Source organism: Cetorhinus maximus, chromosome 16 (assembly GCF_964194155.1).
Source record: "Cetorhinus maximus chromosome 16, sCetMax3.hap1.1, whole genome shotgun sequence".
NCBI classification, from domain to species: domain Eukaryota; kingdom Metazoa; phylum Chordata; class Chondrichthyes; order Lamniformes; family Cetorhinidae; genus Cetorhinus; species Cetorhinus maximus.
In genome coordinates, this window is record NC_135894.1 from 69,732,039 (window position 1) to 69,753,567 (window position 21,529).

The 21,529-nt window shown below is 42.1% G+C and overlaps 1 protein-coding gene across 1 annotated transcript in view; it reads left to right on the top strand.

The window, feature by feature from the left end:
- Positions 1 to 21,529, top strand: part of LOC144691963 (immunoglobulin-like domain-containing receptor 2) — a 142,107-nt gene that overhangs the window by 113,475 nt on the left and 7,103 nt on the right. Inside the window, exons 5-8 of the mRNA XM_078560539.1 lie at positions 13,381 to 13,527; positions 14,319 to 14,468; positions 14,947 to 15,060; positions 18,572 to 18,767. Coding sequence (XP_078416665.1) covers positions 13,381 to 13,527; positions 14,319 to 14,468; positions 14,947 to 15,060; positions 18,572 to 18,767 — 607 coding nt within the window. The remainder of the gene's footprint in view (positions 1 to 13,380; positions 13,528 to 14,318; positions 14,469 to 14,946; positions 15,061 to 18,571; positions 18,768 to 21,529) is intronic.

The following is a 21,529-nucleotide window of genomic DNA, read 5'->3' on the forward strand; positions in this document are numbered from 1 at the left end:
GATCACAAGGCCTGGCCTTTCAAGCAGATTGCTATCTTTATGTTTTTTTGGATTGCAGTGAGATTTATGTATCAAATGGATCTTGGCAAACTTGATCAGTTTACACAGAAATGGTGGATGCAATTTAACATAAGGAAATGTGAGACTTGGCAGAGGATAGGTTGATCTGGGTAATGTGATAAATTGGAATATACTGAATGTATTGGAGGGAGATCTTGGGGTTTTAGAGGACAGGTCATTAAAACCATCAGTACCATTTTCACAGGTTTTTCAACAAGGTAAACAGAATATTGGGGTGAGGCATAAGGTATAAATCTAAAGAGGTCATTTTCAAACAATGTTTGGCCCTGATGAAACCACATATGAACAATTACGTGCAGTTTAGTCTCCCTATTTCAAAAAGGACATTCAGTTATTGGAGGGGGTAGAGTGAAGAGCTACACAGTTGATCTTGGAACAGAAGGCAATGATGTAAGAGGTAAGATTCACCACCCTGGATCATTTCTCCCTTACGTTAAGAAATTTCTGAGATTCTGGAAAGGTGCCAATGGATTGAAAAGCTACAAGTGTAACACCACTATTCAATAAAGGAGGGAGACAGCAAGCAGGAAACTATAGGCCAGTTTAACATCTGTCATTGGGAAAATGCTAGAATCCATTATTAAGGAGGTAGCAGTAAGGCATTTAGAATATTATATCATCAAGCAGAGCCAACATAGTTTTGTTAAAGTGAAATTGTGTTTGGCAAATTTATTAGAATTCTTTGCAGATGTAACAAGCAGGGTAGATAAAGGGAAACCAGTAGATGTAGTGCATTTGGATTTCCAACAGGTATTCAATAAGGTGCCACATGAATGGTTACTGTAGAAGAGCTCATGGTGTTGGGGTGATATATTAACATATTAACTTACTTGGGGTCATCAAAATGATCTACTTGACAATCTATAATACAAATATCCACCTGTAAACACCCATTTTCTCACACAAATAAGGTCACATTCCCACAAATAAGGTCACATTCCCACAAATAAGGTCACATTCCCACAAATAAGCCACCTTAGCACTCACAAAGGATTTGTTTGTTAACTATACAGAAAGTTGAACGAGAAAGTGTTACTTTCTTGTATCATGATTTTTTTAACCTCATGCACAGTTGGTTTCAATTAATTTTGCAATTAATCTTTGACCACCAAGCCCTATCTACTAATAGGAGAAAACATTTACAGGCTATCAATTGGGAAACAATTGGGAAACAGGCTGAGCACTCAACCTCTTTGTAGTTACCTGCTTCCTGAAGATCCAGACTGCTTCTTAGTTGAGTGTCGGTGCCTCCAGCAATACCACCTTGTTTACCTCACAGAGTTGTAACCAATGTTGATCCTGGAGTCAATGGGAACAATTCTAACATAATGACACCACTTCTTTTAATTTAACCTGAGCATCCAGGGACTAAAATAAAAATACCTGGAAAACTCAGCAGGTCTGACAGCATCTGCAGAGAGGAACACAATTAACGTTTCGAGTCCGTATGACTCTAAGTCATACGGACTCGAAACGTTAACTATGTTCCTCTCTGCAGATGCTGTCAGACCTGCTGAGTTTTTCCAGGTATTTTTATTTTTGTTTTTGTTTCGGATTTCCAGCGTTCGCAGTTTTTTGCTTTCATCCAGAGACTAGTTTGACCTGACCTCTGAAATCTAGCTTTGTTTTTAATTAACTTTGTTAATAACAGTATCACATTAACTAGAAACTTTCATGAGTAACTAATAATCACACCAAAATCTTGTTCCTTTTTCAACTCTTTGCCAAGAGTTTCCCCAATGATTTGGTTGGTAATTGTAGTGTGTACCTCAGTCATAAGGCCCAAAAGATTCCAGCTGGTGCTGACCAGCTTTCTTGCAGGCTTTTCACTTCCCTGAGTTACTAACCTACCCTGAAAAAGGTGCCTTGACAATCCCATGAAGCTAGCTTTCACCTAGTTCCACATTCTATTGGCCTATTGTGAAATAACTCATTATGCACATTTCATACTCCCTATTTCAGCATGCATAACTTGATATTTATCATCATTAAATCTTTCTGCATAACTGTTTCAGACATTTCAGAATGCTGCTTATTTCTCTCGTACTTACCTGTCCATACAGCTTGGGAAATATTGTGAACAGTAGGAGATCCTGGACAGACCCAAACTCTGTAGAACCATTGATCCTTGGTCAGAGCTGTTACCATTTATCTGATTCCCATTGTCAAAACAAGGTTCCAGTCCAGGCTACTAATGTACTATTGATTCCATAGCTTCTTTTTCAGTCTCATGTAGCTGATTAAGTCAGAGGGGGAAGATTTCCTCTGCTTGTTTGTATAGCAAAATTGTAAATAGGCCTGTTGTAAAGATAAGATTAATTTTGTTTAAAAAGTGCAGAGGGCATTGTGAATGCATTAAATTGACAATTTATTGGAGGGAAAGATCTATCCACTATTGGGATTCCCATATGAGAGCAACTGGCTGAAAAATAAGAGAAAGATAATGCAACTAAAACAACAATCTAAGAATTCTCTGAGCCTCAAAGGAAAGATCAATTTTGCTTTGAGATCACACATGCAGAACTGCCATGCTCTGAAGCATTGTTCACTAGAAGTAACTACTTCCATGTGTCACAAAGTAACAGCAGTTGCAAATCAAAATCTAATAAAATTTGCATTTATATGACATCCTACCTTATTTCTTATAAACATCCCAAAACCCTTAACATACAAAAAATGACTTTGAAAGATAATTATTGTTAGGTAGTTAAATATGAGTTGTTTTATACACAAGGTCCCAAGCAGCAATGAATTGCTTTGGCTGATGAATGGTGGCCAAATGCTATCATGCAATCTTTACCATCCATTGGAACCAGACAGATAGAGTCATGGTTTAATGCCTTAACCAAAGGTAGCAATTTCAATAATGCAACGCTCCTTTAATTAAATTAAACTTAATTTAATTTAACTAAACTAAAGTCTCAGATTATTCACTTAAATCTGGCCTTGAATCCAGAACCGAGAATGCTATCAACTGAATTAAGATTACACTGAGAAACTCAGCATCAATTTAATGAAAATATCAGGATTAGGCAGCAAAAATATTTTGCAGTCAGTGATATGAAGTGATAAATCAAAATATTTCACTTACTAATATGGTAGTTTATAGAAGGAAAGGAAAAGTGGTGTGGATTTACACTATACTACTCAAAGGGCTTTATAAACAAAGGAATGGTAGCATAGTTTTGGGGTAGAACTCACAAATGAACCATTATTTCCTGCTTGCTGCTTTACTTATTGCTGCTGATCTTGTGTGGTGCTATTTAATGCCAGGATGGTCTGATTAAATCAGAGAGTTATGAGGCAAATTGTGCATTATTCCCAGGAGAGATTTACTACCTGAAATATTTTGCTATTGATTTGAAAAAAATACTTTGAGTGGGTTTCATAAGAAATACATGTCAGAATTTCATGAATAATGGAAAATAAACTACTGAATGATTCAGGACAGCATAATTCACAAGTGCTATAATGATGAGATAATTATGTCAGCTGTGACATGAATGATTTTTTTGCTCTGATCCACTGGACCTTGATGTGTGTTCTATTTATACTGAACAATGCATTTATTTATATGTACAAGCTGATCTCAGATGTTGCTCATGAGTCTGGGGACTGGAGCACACTTATGGTGGTTATCCGCTAAACTGGCCAGTCCCTTTAAATCCTTTGCTCAGGTACTCCCTATGGGAAAATGTTATAAATAGATTCTGGAGCTATCTGGAAATGTTCCTAGATTGGCAACTGCATGATTTGATTGGCTTATTCCCTTTGGAAGAGGCCAAATTTTATCTAAATAAGCCAAAGTATCTGAAAGGCCAGAAAAAACAGCATGGAATGAAACTTTTTCACTTATTTGAATTATTTTATTAAGATTGGTCAATTGGCGTTTTATATAAGAATCTGACAGATAGACCCCAAAATGTTTTATAGCCAATTATGTACTTTTAAAATGTAGTCATTGTTGTAAAGTAGGTGACATGGCAACCAATATGCATACAGCAAGATCCCACCAAAAGGAACGAAAAAGTAATCTGTTTTTAGTGATGTTAGTTGAGGAATAAATGCTGACAAGGACACCGGAGAAAACTTCTCTACCCTTCAAAATAACACCACAGGATCATTGATCATCTGAGGGGGAAGCGGGATGAATAGTACAGTCCGAGAACAGGACTGTCCTGTGCCCATGCCGATGTAATATCATGCACGATGATGTTGAGTTACGTTCCCAATGTCTTCATGCCCTATCTGGGATAATACGGCAGGTGTGCGGGCCTAGAAATCGGGAGCCCACCTACCTTATTCAAATTTAATTAAATTGGATATTTAAGCTTGTTAATGTCCCAATTAACTCAAAGAATATGAGGTGGGAGCAATAAAATGCTTGGAGCATGTGATTCTTTAAAGAGTTATCTTGTTAGGGCGGGTTTAAAGTCTCCAGCTGAGTCCTGGGTTTGAACTCAGCAGTTCAGGGTGCTGTGACTACTGGCAGTGCTTTATTAAAAAAAAAGTGGAGTTTCCATTTTGTGCTTCTCTTATTTTGAAGCCTTATTCTTCCTGCTGGAAGGTGAATTTAGACCCTCACCAGCAACTCAGCCTTCTTACCAAGGAAAACATGGGAATAGTTGTCTCTGTGGGAGTCACATCCTCCAGTGAGGAGGAGAGGAGGAGGAAGAGATTGAGAGTGAGAGGAAGAGGAAGAAGGGCAGATCAGGAGGTTCAGGATGCCTGGTGGTGCATGAGGGTGGCAGAGCTGTGCAGCACCAAGAAGGTTATGCAATCATCATGATGCATCAATAGAGGTGCAGAAGGACTTACGCTGTCCCTTGTGTATATAGGCAGAGACTGACCTAGCTTCAGTTGACTGAGACACAATACCAGATGAGACACAGGCTCTCAAGACCTCTCTTTGTGACATGTTGGCTGGGGAGATCTTGTCCATCTGTGTTGGTGGTCACCCAATGCCTGTTGTTGTAAAGCTGACTGTTACGCTGAATTTCTTTGTAACTGGATCCTTTTGGGTAGCATGTGGAGACCTCCATAGCATTACACAGCCTGTTGCACACCATTTTTTTCAAGGTCTTCACAGATGCAATGTTCAGAAGGGAAGGTAATTACATTTTGTTTTTGATGGACTGCCAGAGTCAACTCGAAAGAGCCTGAGTGTTTGCAGCAATCGCAGTTTTCCCCAGGGTCCTGGGAGTGATTGACTATACGCACATCGCCATAAAAGCTCCAGCTGGCCAACCCTGTATATTTATTAACAGGAAGGGATTTCACTCATTGAACGTCCAGCTGGTCTATAACCATAATCGATGGATGACGCGTGACACCCAGGTTCCAGACATATTCAGTGGACCTGATGCCCAGAATGATTGGCTCCTGGGTGACAAGTGTTACCCATTGAAGAGGTGGCTTATGACTCCAGTGAGGGCCCAGAGAACAAATGCGGAGGAGCTACGACAGCCACAGAAGCACCAGAACCATCGTAGAGCAGACAGTTGGACTACTGAAGATGAGGTTCAGATGCCTTGACAGATCAGGAGGGGCATTGCAGTATGCTCCATCATGAGTGTCACTCGTGGCCGTACATTGCTGCGCCCTTCATAACCTCGCCATTCAGAGAGGGGATGGCCTTGAAGAAGAGCAGACGCCAGATAGCATCTATTCATCTGATGATGAGGGCAAAGACAAGGTGAAGGAACACCCTGACGTAGGGGTGCAAGGCCCTGGAAGTGTTTGCATGGATGGCCATGACACAAAGGATGCCTTGATTAGGCAGAATTTCCAATAGGTTATGAAGTCCCGGCCTCAGGAATGCATGCACTGCATGTGTCTCAACATCATTACAAGCAGAATGTAAGATTCATGTCACCATCCTGTCAGCACACTTACCATGTGCAGTCCTTGACATTGGATGCATCCTTCCCTATCCCCAATTATTAAAACTCATGCATATCTCCCAAAAGAAGTTCAACTGCACTTACACATTTAATGAACCTCTGAACAAGGGATAGTAAAGTAAGGTTTATTAGCATGATCACAATGAGATGTCTAATGAACAAAAATACAAAACGCGCCCATGTGACCTGCTTGGTGACTATTATGGAGTTTTCCTAAAGCGTTTCCTAGCGCTCCAGTGCAGCGCTCCCATCTTGCTCTCTGCTGCACTAGAGAGGGGCTGCTGATCTGCTACTCCCCTTGCGTTGGATGACTTTGCCAGGCCTCCTCCATGCGGTTGAGGCCATGAGGGCCCCACCACATTAGAAGGCTCCTGCAGAGTGGCAGGAGGAGCTTCGGTTGCTGTGGCAATGGACGAGGAATGTGTCAATGGCGGATGGGTAGAGGAGAGACTGTCAGAAGTGCCCAGAGATGTGCTCCCAGATGGTGGCAGTAGCTGCTCATCCTCTGCCTAACTGGCTCAGTGTCCAGGCTCCCAGTTCCCCTGTCGCCCCTATTCCCACACACTCCTGAGCTCAGAGCCAGGGGAGCTGGTGTACAGGCCAGAGTGCATATCCATGACTGCATCCACAATGTGCTCGGTTTGCCCCTCCAGGACAGTTGCCTGTCTGTCCGCAGAGGAAGCTTGGGGCTCTGAAGAGTGTCTGATCACAGTGCACATGGCCTGGATGAACACCGCCACAGTCTGGGCCAGAGCACGCAATCCCTCTGGTATATCTGCCAAATCTCCACACACCTTGCTCTGGACTTCCAGCACCTGCTGCCTAATGGACGACTCCAGAGGCTCATCATCTGACTCGAAATCAGTCACTGGATCACCCTGGACACTCCTCCAACTGCCCGAAGCCTGTTCCACCACACTCTCCAACATCTGCATGTGCCACTGTGAAGCGCCCTCACCAGATTGTACCTGCTCTTGTCCCAACGCGCTAATCCCTGCCGAGGAAACAGTATCTGTGCTGGTGCTTGGTGCAGAGAGAGGATGTGATGTTGCATGCTCCAAGGGTTCTTCTTCACCCTTGGAGGAAATTGTTGGTCCAGCATCTCTGGCGTCTTCCACAGAAGAGGCTGCACCTGTGCAGGAGGCACAGAAAAAAAAAGGGATTTAATTGGCATTGGAAACCAACCAACAAGTCTGCAAGGTCACAATACTCAGCACCATTAGAATGCTGAGCAATATGAGATCTGATACATTGCAACCATTAAAACAGACTTGCAGCAACATCACAAGGTGGAAGCTTCCCTGCCTTTGAGTGCCAAGATGACAAATTTTACATTCGCGAAAGCATGCCAAGCATCAGTCCCCCTCGCACTTGCCCTCTCCCCTTGTTCCCTGGTTTCAGCCACCTGCAGTCTGGCCAGACCCATGCCTTCCACCGATCTCGCGTCTGTCAATGGACCATTCAGATTCAGTTGAGGTGAACAGAAAAGCCTCCTCCTCCTGTGGAGTTAGGATGGCCAGGTCTGGGACTCCACTTCCAGTTCTGCCTCTATCCCTGGCACTGTGGGCACGCTTTTCCTGTAAGTGGGTGTAACATTTCATTGACTAACACTGTTAGGTTAATTGATGTCATCCTGCCTTCAAGGTGACAGAGAAATGCATGATCAGCACAATGCTTGACAGGCAAGATGCTGTGCACCTTCCTCATGTGGCTTCACCTTCCACCCCCCCCCAACCCATCACCTGGGCACCACAGAACCACCACGACAACTCCACAAAGGCATCGGTGCTAAGAACAGTGCCACTGCTGCATAATGCTGCCTTGGACCTCAGACGCTCTCACAAGGTTCCAGCATTTTTGAGCCTTCCCTGTAGCTTTCTGCCTCAAGAGTACACATAATGAGGACTTACTCAGTCAGGTGAACCTCGAGAGGTCATCCAGCTTCTTCCTGCATTGCGTCCATGTATAAGGCATGATGCCACCCTGCTGACCGCTGCTGCCACCTCCTCCCAGGATGACCGTGTCACAGAGTGAGGTCTCCTTTTCCCGTCTGCTAGCATTAGGAGTTCATATCTGGTGGATGCAGCCTGTAGGAGGGCGGGAAGGGATTCGAATCTTGGGACTGGTCTTGCTCTTCTTCCATGCCTCTCCCCTAGCTCCCCTGCATTGGCCATCGATGGAGGAAAACATGCTATAACTAGACAGCTCCTCCATGTTAGGATCTTGACAGCCTAATCATGTTCAAATTGTATGCCATCTGTGGTCACTGGCAAGAAACAACTTGGACAATGCATATTTCAGAAAAATATTATGAACATTCACACTTGCCCAAAACCAAGCCTGCTGCTATATTCTAGAACTAAATTCACAATATGTACTGAGAACTCACATTTGCTAGGTCACCTGACACTACTCTGTACCAGGTGGCCCTTTAAATGAGTGGCTGTGACCTCCTTCCAGGTCACGGCTAACAACTGCGGACACTTGCCATCCTGTCCTCCTTGGTGGACGTCAGAAACATATTCGGGCTCGCAGGCTGCAAACCCGCCTTCAGGCTCGCAATTGGATAATTTTATATTTTATATGGCATAATTTGAGAGCGAGGCCAAGAGTTGGAAAGTCACCCACTTCCAGGTGTTAGTCCCACCCACCACAAAGGGATGTTATATTTAGCCCAAAGTCTCGGTTTAACATCATATTCAAAAGTTAGCAGTGCTGAAAATGCAGCCCTCCCTGGGTACGGCACTGAAATGTCAATCTTGATTTTCTTAAGGCTCTAGGGTAGGACCTGAACCCATGATCATGTGGTTTAGAGACAAGAATACTACCACTGAGCCAATGCTGACTTTAGATCTGAGATAATTGGGAATTTTTACCAGAATCGGTGAAAGCTAGTGAATAGGTACAAAAAATAATCACAGTAAGGAAGTGATGGTTCAATTGCACAGAATCTTGGTCAGATCCTATATGGAGTACTGCATTCAGTTATGGCTACCAAACTTCAGGAAAGATACATTGGCTTTGGAAGGGATGCTTGACCAGAATTATACCAGGGCATAAATGGTTTAATTATGAGGACAGGTTTCATAAACTCGGCTTCCAGTACCTGCATTTTAGAAGATTCAGGGGTGATCTAATTGAACTATTTAAAATTATTAAGGGACTCAATAGAGCAAATACAAAGAAATTATCTTGTCCGGTGGATGAATCCATAACGAGGGGACATAATCTAAAAAGTAAAGCTGTCATTTTTGAGTAAAATCAGGAAGCCCTTTCTTACACAAATGGTAATGGAAATCTGAAACGGTTCTCCTAAATGGTTGCAGACGTTGGGTCAATTGAAATTTTCAATCTAAAATCTATCGTCTCTTGTTAAGTTTTTTTTTGTTAAGTAAAGGTATTAAAGGATACAGTACAAAGACGAGTAAATGGAGTCGAGGAACGGATCAGACATGATCTAATTGAATAATGGAACAGGCTCGAGGAACTGAATGGCTTACTCCTATGTTCCTGTTCTCCTGTGCAATGCCACAGAAGATAGATTAATATACTTTATGATAACATTGTATATGGTGAATATATGGGAAGTGTCTATCAATACATTAGGATTTTTTGGCACTGTTCTTGATTGCACTAGGAGCAATATGGATTTCAACATTGAAGTAATTTGTTGGTCCTGACCCTCTGGGATTCAGTTACATTGAGAAACGAAGGGGGCTTGCCTACTTGTAGTTCACTTATCTACTGATCGATTGCCATTTCATGCAAGCTTGTTTGGGAAGGGATATTGTTTGTCACAGTTACTGATGTAGAAATTCTGTGTACTGCATTGGGCCTTTGCTTTCCAATGAATAGGTTCAAAAGATTTGAACCAAGTCCTCTGGATCTGTAAGGCTGGTTCTAGTAATAATGACCTTCCAGTTGTCATCCACAATGGTTAAATATGGAGGTGCAATCAGAATGTGTGTGACATGACGACCTTCTCACTGTAACCTCTCCAGTAAAGATTACATTTCTGAACTCACTTGGAGTGTGATATGTATGATGTCTGCTGTTGCATTGGCCCTCATACATTTTGATACAGGTGATGGTACTGAGGTATTCTCCATTAAGTAGCAGATTACAGCTCATTGGCATACAAAAATAACAACTTGCATTTATATTGTACTTTAATGTAGAAAAAGTCCCAAGGCATAAGTTTATAAATAAAACTGCAGAACCAAAGATGGTGTTAGAGGAATGACCAAAATCTTGATCAAAGAGGTGGCTTTTAAGGAAGGCTTTAAAGGTGGAGTGGGAGTTGGAGACGTGGAAAGATTAATGTATAAAATTTCAATTTATGGAGCCTAGGTGGCTGAAGACACAACTGCCGATGGTGGGGTGAAGAGAGGAGAGCTACACAAAAGGTCAGAGTCAGAGGAATGTAAGGCTTGGGATTTGAAAGAAAGAGAAAGAGCAGGCATTTATATAGTGATTTTCACAACCTCAGGATGTCCCACAACCTCAGGATGTCCCAAAGCACTTTACAGCCAATGAAGTGCTATAGTCACTGCTGTAATGTACGAAGCATGGCAGCCAATTTGTGGTCAGCAAGCTCTCGTGAACAGCAATGTGATGATTACCAGATAATCTGTTTTACTGATATTGCTTGAGGGATACATATTGGCCAAATAATCAGGCAGAACTTCGCTGCTCTCCTTCGAAATATTGCAATGGGATCTTTTACATCTACCTGAGAGGTTAACATCTCATCTGAAAAACAATATCTCTGACAGTTTGAGGCTGGAGAACTTTACAGAATTAAAGTAAGAACATGGAAACAAGAATTTTAAATTTGAGGCACTGGGGGAATAGGAAATAATGTAAGTCAGGAAGTACAGGGTGAGAGCTGAGCAGGAAGGTGTGGGTTAGAATATGGGCAGCAGAGCTTTGAATGAGCTTAAGTTTATGAAGATGGGAGACCAGCTAGGAGAAAATTGGAGTAATTAGGCCTAACAGTGTTAAAGGCATCATCATCAGTTTGGCTTAGGCAGGGGCAGAAGCAGACTATGATCACAGTTTTCCAGCCCCATGGAGGCAATTTTAGAGGGGGAGAGGTGGAGGGGGCGTGGAAAACACAGCATGTTGGGTTGGCTCATCACTTCCCTCGTTGCTTTCCACCCCTCTCCCGAGTCCTCACTGTGAGTGAGGGCTCGGGAGAGGGGTGATGAGAGTGCGAGGTGGCAAGAGTGCCAGCAAGAGGGGCAGCAAGTGAGAGAGAGGAAGGGGGTCAGGAGAGTGAAGCAGTGAGCGGGAGGAAGTGAGGGAGGCAGCAAGCGGGAGGCAGTGAGGGGGTCAGGAGTGGGACGCAGGAGAGGGAGGCAGTGAAGGGGTCAGGAGAGGGAGGCAGGAGAGGAAGCAGTGAGGGGGTCAGGAGAGGGAGGCAGGAGAGGGAGACAGTGAGCGGGAGACAGTGAGGGAATCAGGAGAGGGAGTCAGGAGAGGGAGTCAGGAGAGGGAGTCAGGAGAGGGAGTCAGGAGAGGGAGTCAGGAGAGGGAGTCAGGAGAGGGAGTCAGGAGAGGGAGTCAGGAGAGGGAGTCAGGAGAGGGAGTCAGGAGAGGGAGTCAGGAGAGGGAGTCAGGAGAGGGAGTCAGGAGAGGGAGGCAGTGAGGGGGTCAGGAGAGGGAGGCAGTGAGCGGGAGACAGTGAGGGAGTCAGGAGTGGGAGGCAGTGAGCGGGAGGCGGGAAGCTAGTGGGAGGTGAGTAGTAAGTTAGCAAGAAGACTTTTGGGCTGGTTAGGGTAAAAGCTTTAAATAGGCTTTAAATGTAAAAATTACAGGTCAGAAATGTAACCTACCTTTATTACTTTGGAAAGTGATTTTCGGTTAACAAGTTTTCAATTAGCATTTTAGTGCTAAACGAGGGATGGCTATAAAATGAAATTTAAAAAGGACCAAGTAGGTAGGCCCCTCAGATCAGAGGGGAAACCCCTTCAGATAGTTTATTGGCACCATGCGGGCCAACTCTCCTGGCCACAGCTCTATTTCTGGGGATGGAGCCTCAATTCCAATGGCCCCCAGACTGCCATAGGGAGGCCGCCTCCATTAAGCTGGCAGCCTCTGCACGAGACATGGAGGCTGCTCCATTGCTGGCAAAATATCGGCTAGCTGCTAATATTGTCCCTAATTGGGGCCGTAGGCACCCAAATCCGCTGCTTGCCTCCGTTCAGCGGGGAGCTGCTCCATCTCCCTGCCCATTGCTTTTAAACTTACCCAGCAGCGGGAATGCGTCGGGGAGCTGTCCCGCTATTTTCCCAGCCCTCCGCCTACCCCTCCACCCCCCAGCCTCCCATCTCGGGACTGGGAAGATTCTGCCCCAACTGTCATGAAAGAAAAGATTAATCATACAAAATTCTGACAACGAATCCCCTGAGTTTTACGCGGATGGTGGTGCTGGTAGTTTCTCATCAGCTTACATTTTTAGTGTTTTATTTCTAAATTACAACCTAAAACTTTTGTTATTATTATTGGTGTCTGTTCCCTCAACTTTCCTGTGGGCCCCTGCTTTACAGTTACCTGCTACAGCTAAGAGAGAGAGAGGAATCTGGACTATAGACTTACCATTTTTGAAGGATGTCTGGTTTTCAAGTATATTAAGACATCCACATTCAAGCTCTTTTTAATGCTTTACTCTGACTTTATTAAGAAAACATATTAAAGCCACAGTAACCTGCGTTCCCTCCAGAGCTTTGCAGGCGAACACCCCACAGCATGCAATGCTGAGCCACGCTGAATCACACTGCCCCAGGTTATACCCTAGGTGTGAGCTGAGATAGCTGAGCTCAGCCAGGACAACAGGACTATGATTGACCTCATTGGCCCCTGAGAAGAAAATCAGCTGGAGGTATGAGCACGCTGATCTAGCAGGAGGACACAATACTTATGATTTCCTCCCTGCTGCCATTTACTCTGCCATTTCACAGGATGAAAGGCCTCTTCAGCAGCTTTTCTGTGTGGGTCTAACGCAGGGGCGGTGAACCCCTGGCCCGAGAGCCAGATCCAGCCTGTTGCACTTTCTCATCCCACCTGCGGTGAGATTTCAAAAACATAAGTCACGTGCATATGATGCATGTGTCTCAGGCCTCGCACTTCCCAGCCCATCTCCCGAGAGCTGTCAAAATCTGACCCGCCACCGCCTCCCCCCCTCCCCCCCGCATTTTATTTATCAGCAAACACAATGATTTAAATCAATTACAAATAATCCAGCATGCTTCATTGTGCAGCGAGGGATAGAAAGCTAATTAAAGCACGTCATAACATGTGAATGAGAACTATTGTTATTTCATCATTGCAATCAGCAAGACGATAAAATTCTTTGTTGTATAATTTTATTCATTACATTTTTTTTGTATTACAGAATGGGCATTTGTTGCTTTAGTGCTCTCAGGATCTCTCATATTCCTTATCCTACTTGGTGTATGCTGGTGCCAGTGCTGTCCTCACACATGCTGTTGCTATGTCCGCTGCCCATGTTGTCCAGAGTCCTGCTGTTGCCCTCGAGCCTGTAAGTACACCTTTCCACAGTACAGTCGGTAAAGGGATTATTTTCTGTCACTTTACTTCTCCCTTTCATTGCCTTTTAAGATATTTCAGGGATGCTTATTTAGTTAAAGATGTAAGACTAATAGGGGTGTGTAGTTGCTCATAATCTTCAGGAATTACACTCACTAAGGAATACGACAGTATCTGTTTTGCCTCTGTGCAACCCTATGACTGTGCTTAGGAAAGGATTAGTTTCGTGGGTTACGAACGAAAAGATGCATAAGCTATGCACTGATCTAAGTAGAAATTGTGTTGACTGAATATAGCTATGAAACAGGCTAAACACCTGTTTAAAAAAAGATTTTACCTTCCAAATACTTTCCTTACATGATGTTATACGCTAAAATAACACAAGATATATCATATGTAATATCATATCAGCTCATGAAAAAGGGAAAAACAAGCCATAAGACACTCTAGATACCAGATTATACAAGAGTTAATTTAAAAACTTGCAAAATGCCACATCACTTGTATAAAATTATACAAAGGTCACTGAAACATCAAAGTGACTCAGGTAACTATGAATTGAAACTGTGGAAACTGTCCTTGGCTGACTTAGGAGATCATGTTAGGAGTTATGAGTAGTAACAAAGGGTTGGGTATCACACAAATAATTGTTCAAGCACAAGCGATACTCAGTAATTATCAGTCTTCTGTCAAGCAAGAAAGGAAAATCAATATGCCTGTAGGCAACAAGACCTTTATAAATTAAAAGAGAAATATTTAACATTGTTCGTTTCTCTTTACCAGTGTACGCAGCTGGGAAAGCAGTGAAAGCTGGACATCTTCCCAATGTTGCAGCCTATCCACCATACTACATTCCTAGGGTACCCATCTCACCAATTGATACAAAGCCTCTGCCTCCAACTGCACGTGTGGACAATGATATGGGGGGATCTGGTAAGAAAAACTTTTTTAAAAACAAAGATCATCAACGACATCAGATTTTGTGTGTGGATGGATAATAGGCTCTTAAACCTATTCCAGTCAAATCTCCAAACACAACTGCACAGTAATAGCCAGTAGTAATGATACAAGTCAGTAACTAACATCAACAATTTGCCTTTTTTCATTCACTCAACCACTCTTTCTTCCCTGTCCTGGGTTTTTCCCAATTTACCCAACCCCCCTCCACTTGTTCAGGAGTCAGAGGAACCATAACTTGCCTTTTCCACAGCCCAGTCCCTCAGTGATTCTGTTCAGCAACTGCAAGAGGGAGGGAGACAGTGTCAACCCTACTTCTGGCCTGTGGTTTTAATTTGGAGCTAAGTGGAGTATTCCCACTCTTCCCACATCTACATTCTATAAACTATTAAATATAAATTGACTTAAGACCAGATTCCTGTAATACAGCTATTTTTTTCTCTTTCTTCTATAGTCCGTAGCGGTTACAGGATTCAAGCCAACAAAGAACAAGACTCCATGAAGGTCCTTTACTATGTGGAAAAGGAGCTGGCACAATTTGACCCCTCTCGGAGAAAATATGAACAATGTACGGGTTATATGTATTGAGATAGATTTGAGGCATGGTTAGGGTGGCTTTTTCCTATATATAGATTGGCTCAACAAAAATGCTAACTTCACAGAGACTTTCAGCCACCAATGTCTTATTTCAGTTTGCAATACCATGGTTAATTGAACATGATTAGTTCTTAGCAAAGCAGCTATTTAAATTACCTCATGTTCACCCTGAATCAAAGGAATGCTGGCACCACTACCCAAATCTACTAGATTTTGAAGTATGCATTTTGCAATGGAATACAGTGACCCATCTACCAATTTTAGTATGTAATAATTATATTGATATGGTTAACTTTTCCACACAGTATATAAAGTCAATATTACACAAAGCCACTGAAATTACCATGAGAGTTTTTCTGGTCTTCTGCTATATCTGGAGCTGGAAACTGTCCCTCCCTTTCTCCAACCCACCACCACCCCACCCCACAAACGCCTAGCCACAGAATTTGAGGACCAAAGTCATCAATTACTGGTATTATGGAAGTCACTCATTTGCAATATTTGAGAGAAAAAGCATAGAATTATGTAATGCAATCCCCAAAATGTCTGCACAAATCTGGGAATCTGTAATAATAATTTGATTCATTGATCACTGTAAACCAGTAGCTCTGCTTGTTACCAGTAAGGTGGAAGAACTCGATTTGTTCTGTCATCCCATAACTCAGGAGATAAACTGAGTATCACAATGGCCAGATGACAATTTTTGGACACAATTTCGAAACCTGCAAATGACATGAAACTTGGAAGTGTGATAAATAGTGAAGAAGATAGTAATAGACTTTAAGAGTACGTAGCAGCCTAATGGAGTGGGTGGACAAATGAAATTCAATACAGAAAACCGTGAGGTGCTGCATTTTGATAGGAAGACTGAAGCAAGACAGTCCAAGCTAAATGCTACAATTTTAAAAGGAGCACGAGGATAGAGAGACCTTGTGGTGTTTAATTATTTTTTTTAAGGTGGCAGGATAGGTTAACAAAACAGTTAATATAGCATATGAATAGAGGCATAGAGCCAGACTTTCATCTTCGAGGTAGGAATCACGAGTTGGGTCATTTCCCAACATTGTGATCCTGCCTCCTGTCCAGCAGTGCCCACCCATGCTATTTTCATTGTGGAGATGGGCTAGAGTTGGATCTGCCACCTCCCAAGGCAGGGCAGAGGTGGGTGATGCCAAAGCGGGCAGGTTAGAAATGTGCCTGGGTTCCATGGAACATCAGCCGAGTTCAGTACATGAGTGTTAGGCACCCTAGCCCCCACCCCACCTCCATACCCCTCATGCCCCCTCCACACCCCCAAGCACCCCCATATCACCACATGCCCACTCACCCAATCTCCACTAAGACAGAACTCATGAGCTCTATAATAAAATTAGGAAGTCTCTGAGATGCTCATTAAACTGTGAAAATAAATAAACACTCATTCAAATTCCACATAAAAAAACATTAAATATTTTAGGAGGTCATAAAACATCAAACCTACAACAATTCAAATACCACTTGAAAAAACTCATATTAAGTGGTCACAAAACTGTCAAAATAAACAAATTAGCCATTCAAAAATCCTTCAAAAAAAACACAAACTCTCAGGATCTCATAAAACTATCAAAACAAAGCCTCTTGACTGAATACATTAAAGACATTGAAGTAGCGGAACAGATAAACCTTCTGTTGCAATGCTTCAAAGGCTGAGCAGATGGCTGGCCTGTCAATCAATGAATGAGAAAAATCAAAGTAAGGGTGCAATTGACATCGTAAAATCTGGATCTCAAAACTGTTCAATTCAGAAAATCCATCCATCATCCAGTGGATGATGTACTCTAATGCAGCTGAAGACTTATCCACTTTCAGAATTCTGGTCACATCTTTTCTAAACAAAGCCCTTTCAAAAATCACTGTATTAAGAACACATTTAACTTACCATGCATCATTACATTACAACACGAAGTTGGAAACACCTTTTGAAGCTGCCTGTCAGAAGTTCCCAACTACAAACTAGGGCTCCTCCATGGTTCACTAATCCTCTGACATGCTGTGAATCACATTGCCTATTAATTCAGGCCTGATTCCAGAAAAATCACAGTGTAGCTGGTAAGGTTGGGAGTGCTGCACGCAGGCTAGCTTCCCACACCTTTATTCCACGCTACTAAAACATAACTGGTGACAGGAATGGGGCCGGGTCTTCTGGAATCGGGTCATACCTGCCATTTTTAAAGCCCGCCTGCCTCTGTTCCAACATGGATGACAGCATGAGAATCTAGCCCATAGAGTCCAAAAGCCAGGAAGTTATGCTAACCTTTATAAAACATAGCTTTTCCCCAGTTTCAGTATTGTGCCCAAGTGTGGACACCACATTTTAGGGAGGATGTGAATGCTTTGGAGAGTGTACAAAAGAGGTTTACTAGAATGGTTCCAGGCATGAGGTATTACAGTTATGTGAATAGACAGGAGATGCTGTGGTTTTTCTCATAGCACAGAAGAGGAGATTGGAAACAGATGTTCAAAATCATGAATTTAGATAGAGTAAGTAAAGAGAAACTGTTTCCAATGGCTGAAGGGTTAATAACCAGAGGACGCAGATTTAAGGTGATTGGCAAAAGAATCGGAGGCAGCATGAGGAAAAACTTTTTTTTACGCAACAAGTCGTTAGGATTTGTGATGGAAACAGATTCGATAGTAGCCTTCAAAGTGGGATTGCTTAAGTACTTGAAAGAGAAAAAAATATATACAGGGATATAGAGAAAGAGCCAGGGAGCAGAGCTAGGGGAATTGCTGTTCGAAAGAGCTAGTGCACTTGTTTGGCCAACTGGCCTCAATCTTTGCTGTACCTTTCTATGATTCTACATAGGGGGATTAATTCAATGGGAAATACTTAGGCCATTGTTGACTTCAGAGAACTCTGGGCAAGCTCCATTCCTGGAAAATGTAAAAATGCCTTTCTCTGAAAAGTTGGATTCCATGCCTGAAATGTTACTGCTTGGAAAATGTGAGCTGTCTGCTACAGCCCAAACCTGTGATGTGGTGTGATTTTTATATGGCTATTTGATTTGTTTTTAGATGTTACAGTGCAAATGCATATGTTTTTCAAATTATCTGATGCAATTATTAATTTACAGCCTTTTAAGGGTTCCAAAGCCTTTTTTTCTCGAAGGTCCAGGCTGTGAGCAATAATTTAGTACTAAATAGCTGCTCCACAAACAGCAGACTGACATTGTGCAAGAGCAGGTGCTCAGCAGATGCCATTGCAGGGTTCAGTAAGAGAGCATCTCTGTGGGAAAAGTGTTTCCAAAATGTTCTGTTTTTAATTGAATTCAGTATCTCTTTCCCTCTTCATATGCAAATATGCAGCTGCGATTTGCATTGTAAACCAGTTTTGGGAGAATTCTGTGTTGCTTCTGTCTGTTACCGGTTTGTAATTTAAACTGTCAGGTAAAAATTAGAAAAAAGATATGAGCCAATGTTTTAAACTTTTTTATATTATACAGCGAGTAACATGTCAGAGCTGAGCTCACTTCACGATCAGGACACTGATTTCCGCCAGACCTTTTCTCAGGCTCGAAAACAAGTGCTCCCCACAATTACTGCCCAGGACAATGACTCAGCATTCAGGGCTCAGCTGGCAAGAGGATCAGGACATTTCAAGAGCAGAGAAAAGAGAGACAATGAACGCTGCAGTAGCAGGTACAGCAATGGAATGTTTAGCTTTTAAAAAAAATCATCACTTAAAGCATTTATATGTTTTTCACAATAACCTGCGGAGCTTCGCAGGAACACTACTGGCCACCCATATTCTCGAAGATCATAACTCCCTCCTGACCTTTTTAATTTCACTTCTTTATAAAAATAAATGACATTGCTGTCTGGGATATATTTGGTGGTGGAGAAACATTCTCACATGTAAATTGTCAAAACATTTTTTTAAAAAAAAAGCTAAATGTACATATGAAATGACATCTCAAAAGTGTTGTTTGCTACCAATGCTTTATATAAAAAGGTCATTTGAATACCTGAGAAATTGAAGGATAATTATAACTGTTATCCTTTAATGTTTATTTGATGAACTGTACATAAACTAATTTAGTAAATTAGGACAAAGAAAAGAGCTCAGACTGGCATAAATATAATAGTAACATGATTAGTTCCCAGATTTAAGTTTCCAATCGCATAAGCAATATATTAATTTTTTAAACTTGCATCATTCAGGGTTAGTTTGAAGTGTGGGGTGCAATGTTTCACATTTCTTACCAATATTGAGTTGCTGTCGCCACTTTGTCCCAAAAGCTGCTTTTATTATTCAGAAGATCCTAGGACTTGGATCCCAGCAGTCAGGAAAGGTTGAAGAGGCTAAGGTGTCAGACTACAAGGCTGAGATTGTACTGTTAGCTAACAATAGTGAAGGAGTGGTGTTTTATTTTCAAATCAGGATGGTATGTGACTTGCAGATAATGATATTCGTTTGCGCTTAAACTCTTGCTCTTGCAGATTGTAAGGTGCACATTAAATTCCGGTAGAAAGAGCACCCAGCTCCAAAGTGAAGGATTTTTAACAGGATATTGAGAGTCAAAGCTATGTTGTAGAAATTCCACCATTTACAGCAGAATTGCAGCTGACCTGAGTTAAGCCTGTTGAAGGAGAGCTAAGTTATCAACATGACACATGAAACGTTCAGGATTCGCCATTTCATCTGCTTTAGCTTTGGCAGAAGAGCTCAAGAAACCTCAGAAAACAACATAAATTGTGTTTTTTGCTGTCTTCCTGTTATTTCCGCAGTTCTTCTGCTGAAATTACAGTGGACAAGCAGGAGAAACTCTGGAAATTCACTCCTCATCAGTTTTGAATAAAGCAATTAAAAGTACTGCTAAGAAAGGATTCTGCCTTTTCACAATTTTAGGCAGGAAAATCTGCTTTCCATCGTTCTGATACAGAAGGGTTCACTTGGGCTTTTCCTCTTATAATAGAGTTAGAACAGGACCTGGTTTGCATGCAGTAACGTGGCTCCCACCTGATTCATGTGGGTGTCCAGGGTACCCCAGCTGACATCTGGGGGACAAATAATGGTGGATATTAACTGGGCTTTCACTTGAGCACCTGAATAGAGACACTCACTTATCTATGGCTTGGCTGAGTTACGAGGTGTATGTTTCTAATGTTTTACTCTGTAAGTATCATCCTTCACCAACCTTCTTTCTGGAATAGAACATTCCAGAGCTTAGGGCCTAAGGAAGTGAAAGCATGGTCACCAATGGTGGAGAGATTAAAATTGGAGATATTCAAGAGGCCAGAATTAGAGGAGAACAGATACCTCAGAGGGTTGAGAGGCTAGAGTAATTTATAGAGATAGGGAGGGGCCAGGCCATGGAGGGACTTGAAAACAAGGATGAAAATTTTAAATTAAGATGTTGCTCGACTGGGAGCCAATGTAGGTCAGTGAACACAGGAATGATAAATAAACGGGAGGTGCAGGCAGCAAAGTGTTGTTGTTTCTGGGACTTAGAAAATGGAATAGGTTATTTTGATGTCAATGTATAAACCTTAATTTTATTCCCACAAGTATCATGACAAATCAAATTGCCAATACCACAATATATCCTGGGGATATATAAATAAATATATTATATTATATCATATTGAAGGAAGTTGCATTCCTACTGACAAAGACAGAGTATGTGCATTACTTTTTAAAGGTTTTTATCTCTTAAAGGGGAAAGGGATATACAGAACGAACTCTGGTTACTCTGAAGAAAAATAATGGGGTTGATGCAATTTCTAGTCAAAACAGTGATGGTTCTTGCACATATTCCTGACAACAGGTTTAACTACTGTATAACACAAAATATAGTGACAAGAATAGGCCATTCAGCCCCTTGAGAACACTCTGCCATTCAACAAGATCATGGCTGATCATCTAACTCAGCTACACCTTCCTGCATCCTATGATTATTTCCTTAGTACCTAAAAATCTGTCAGTCTCTGACTTGAAAATACTCTTATCAGGATAGGGGTGCCAACAACTGGTGGATCGTATCAAACGATAGGTCTCTTCGGCTGTTCGCAACAGGCAAAGTACTGACCGTACTCCACCAGCCCATGCTTGCAAAACTCAGAATATAGTGTTCAACATTAGATGTAATTCCGCGATTAGACACACCTACTAAACAATTCTGATATGTGCTAAGAATTACACTAATAACCAATTTAATAACCAGTCCGGCTCGCAGTATGACTCACTTACTTGTGTTAGAAGCTACATATATTTACACACAGGGCACTGTCCTTTGCAAACAGAAAGAACATTTTCATGCATTGTGCCCTTTCCAAAAGCTTGAGGACAGCCATTCCCTGGTTCATTTACCATGGCAATGCCATGACCAATCAGAATAGAGCCTGGTTTGAATTTAAATAAAAATTTGGCAGTTAACGATTCCCTGGTGCATTCTCCATGG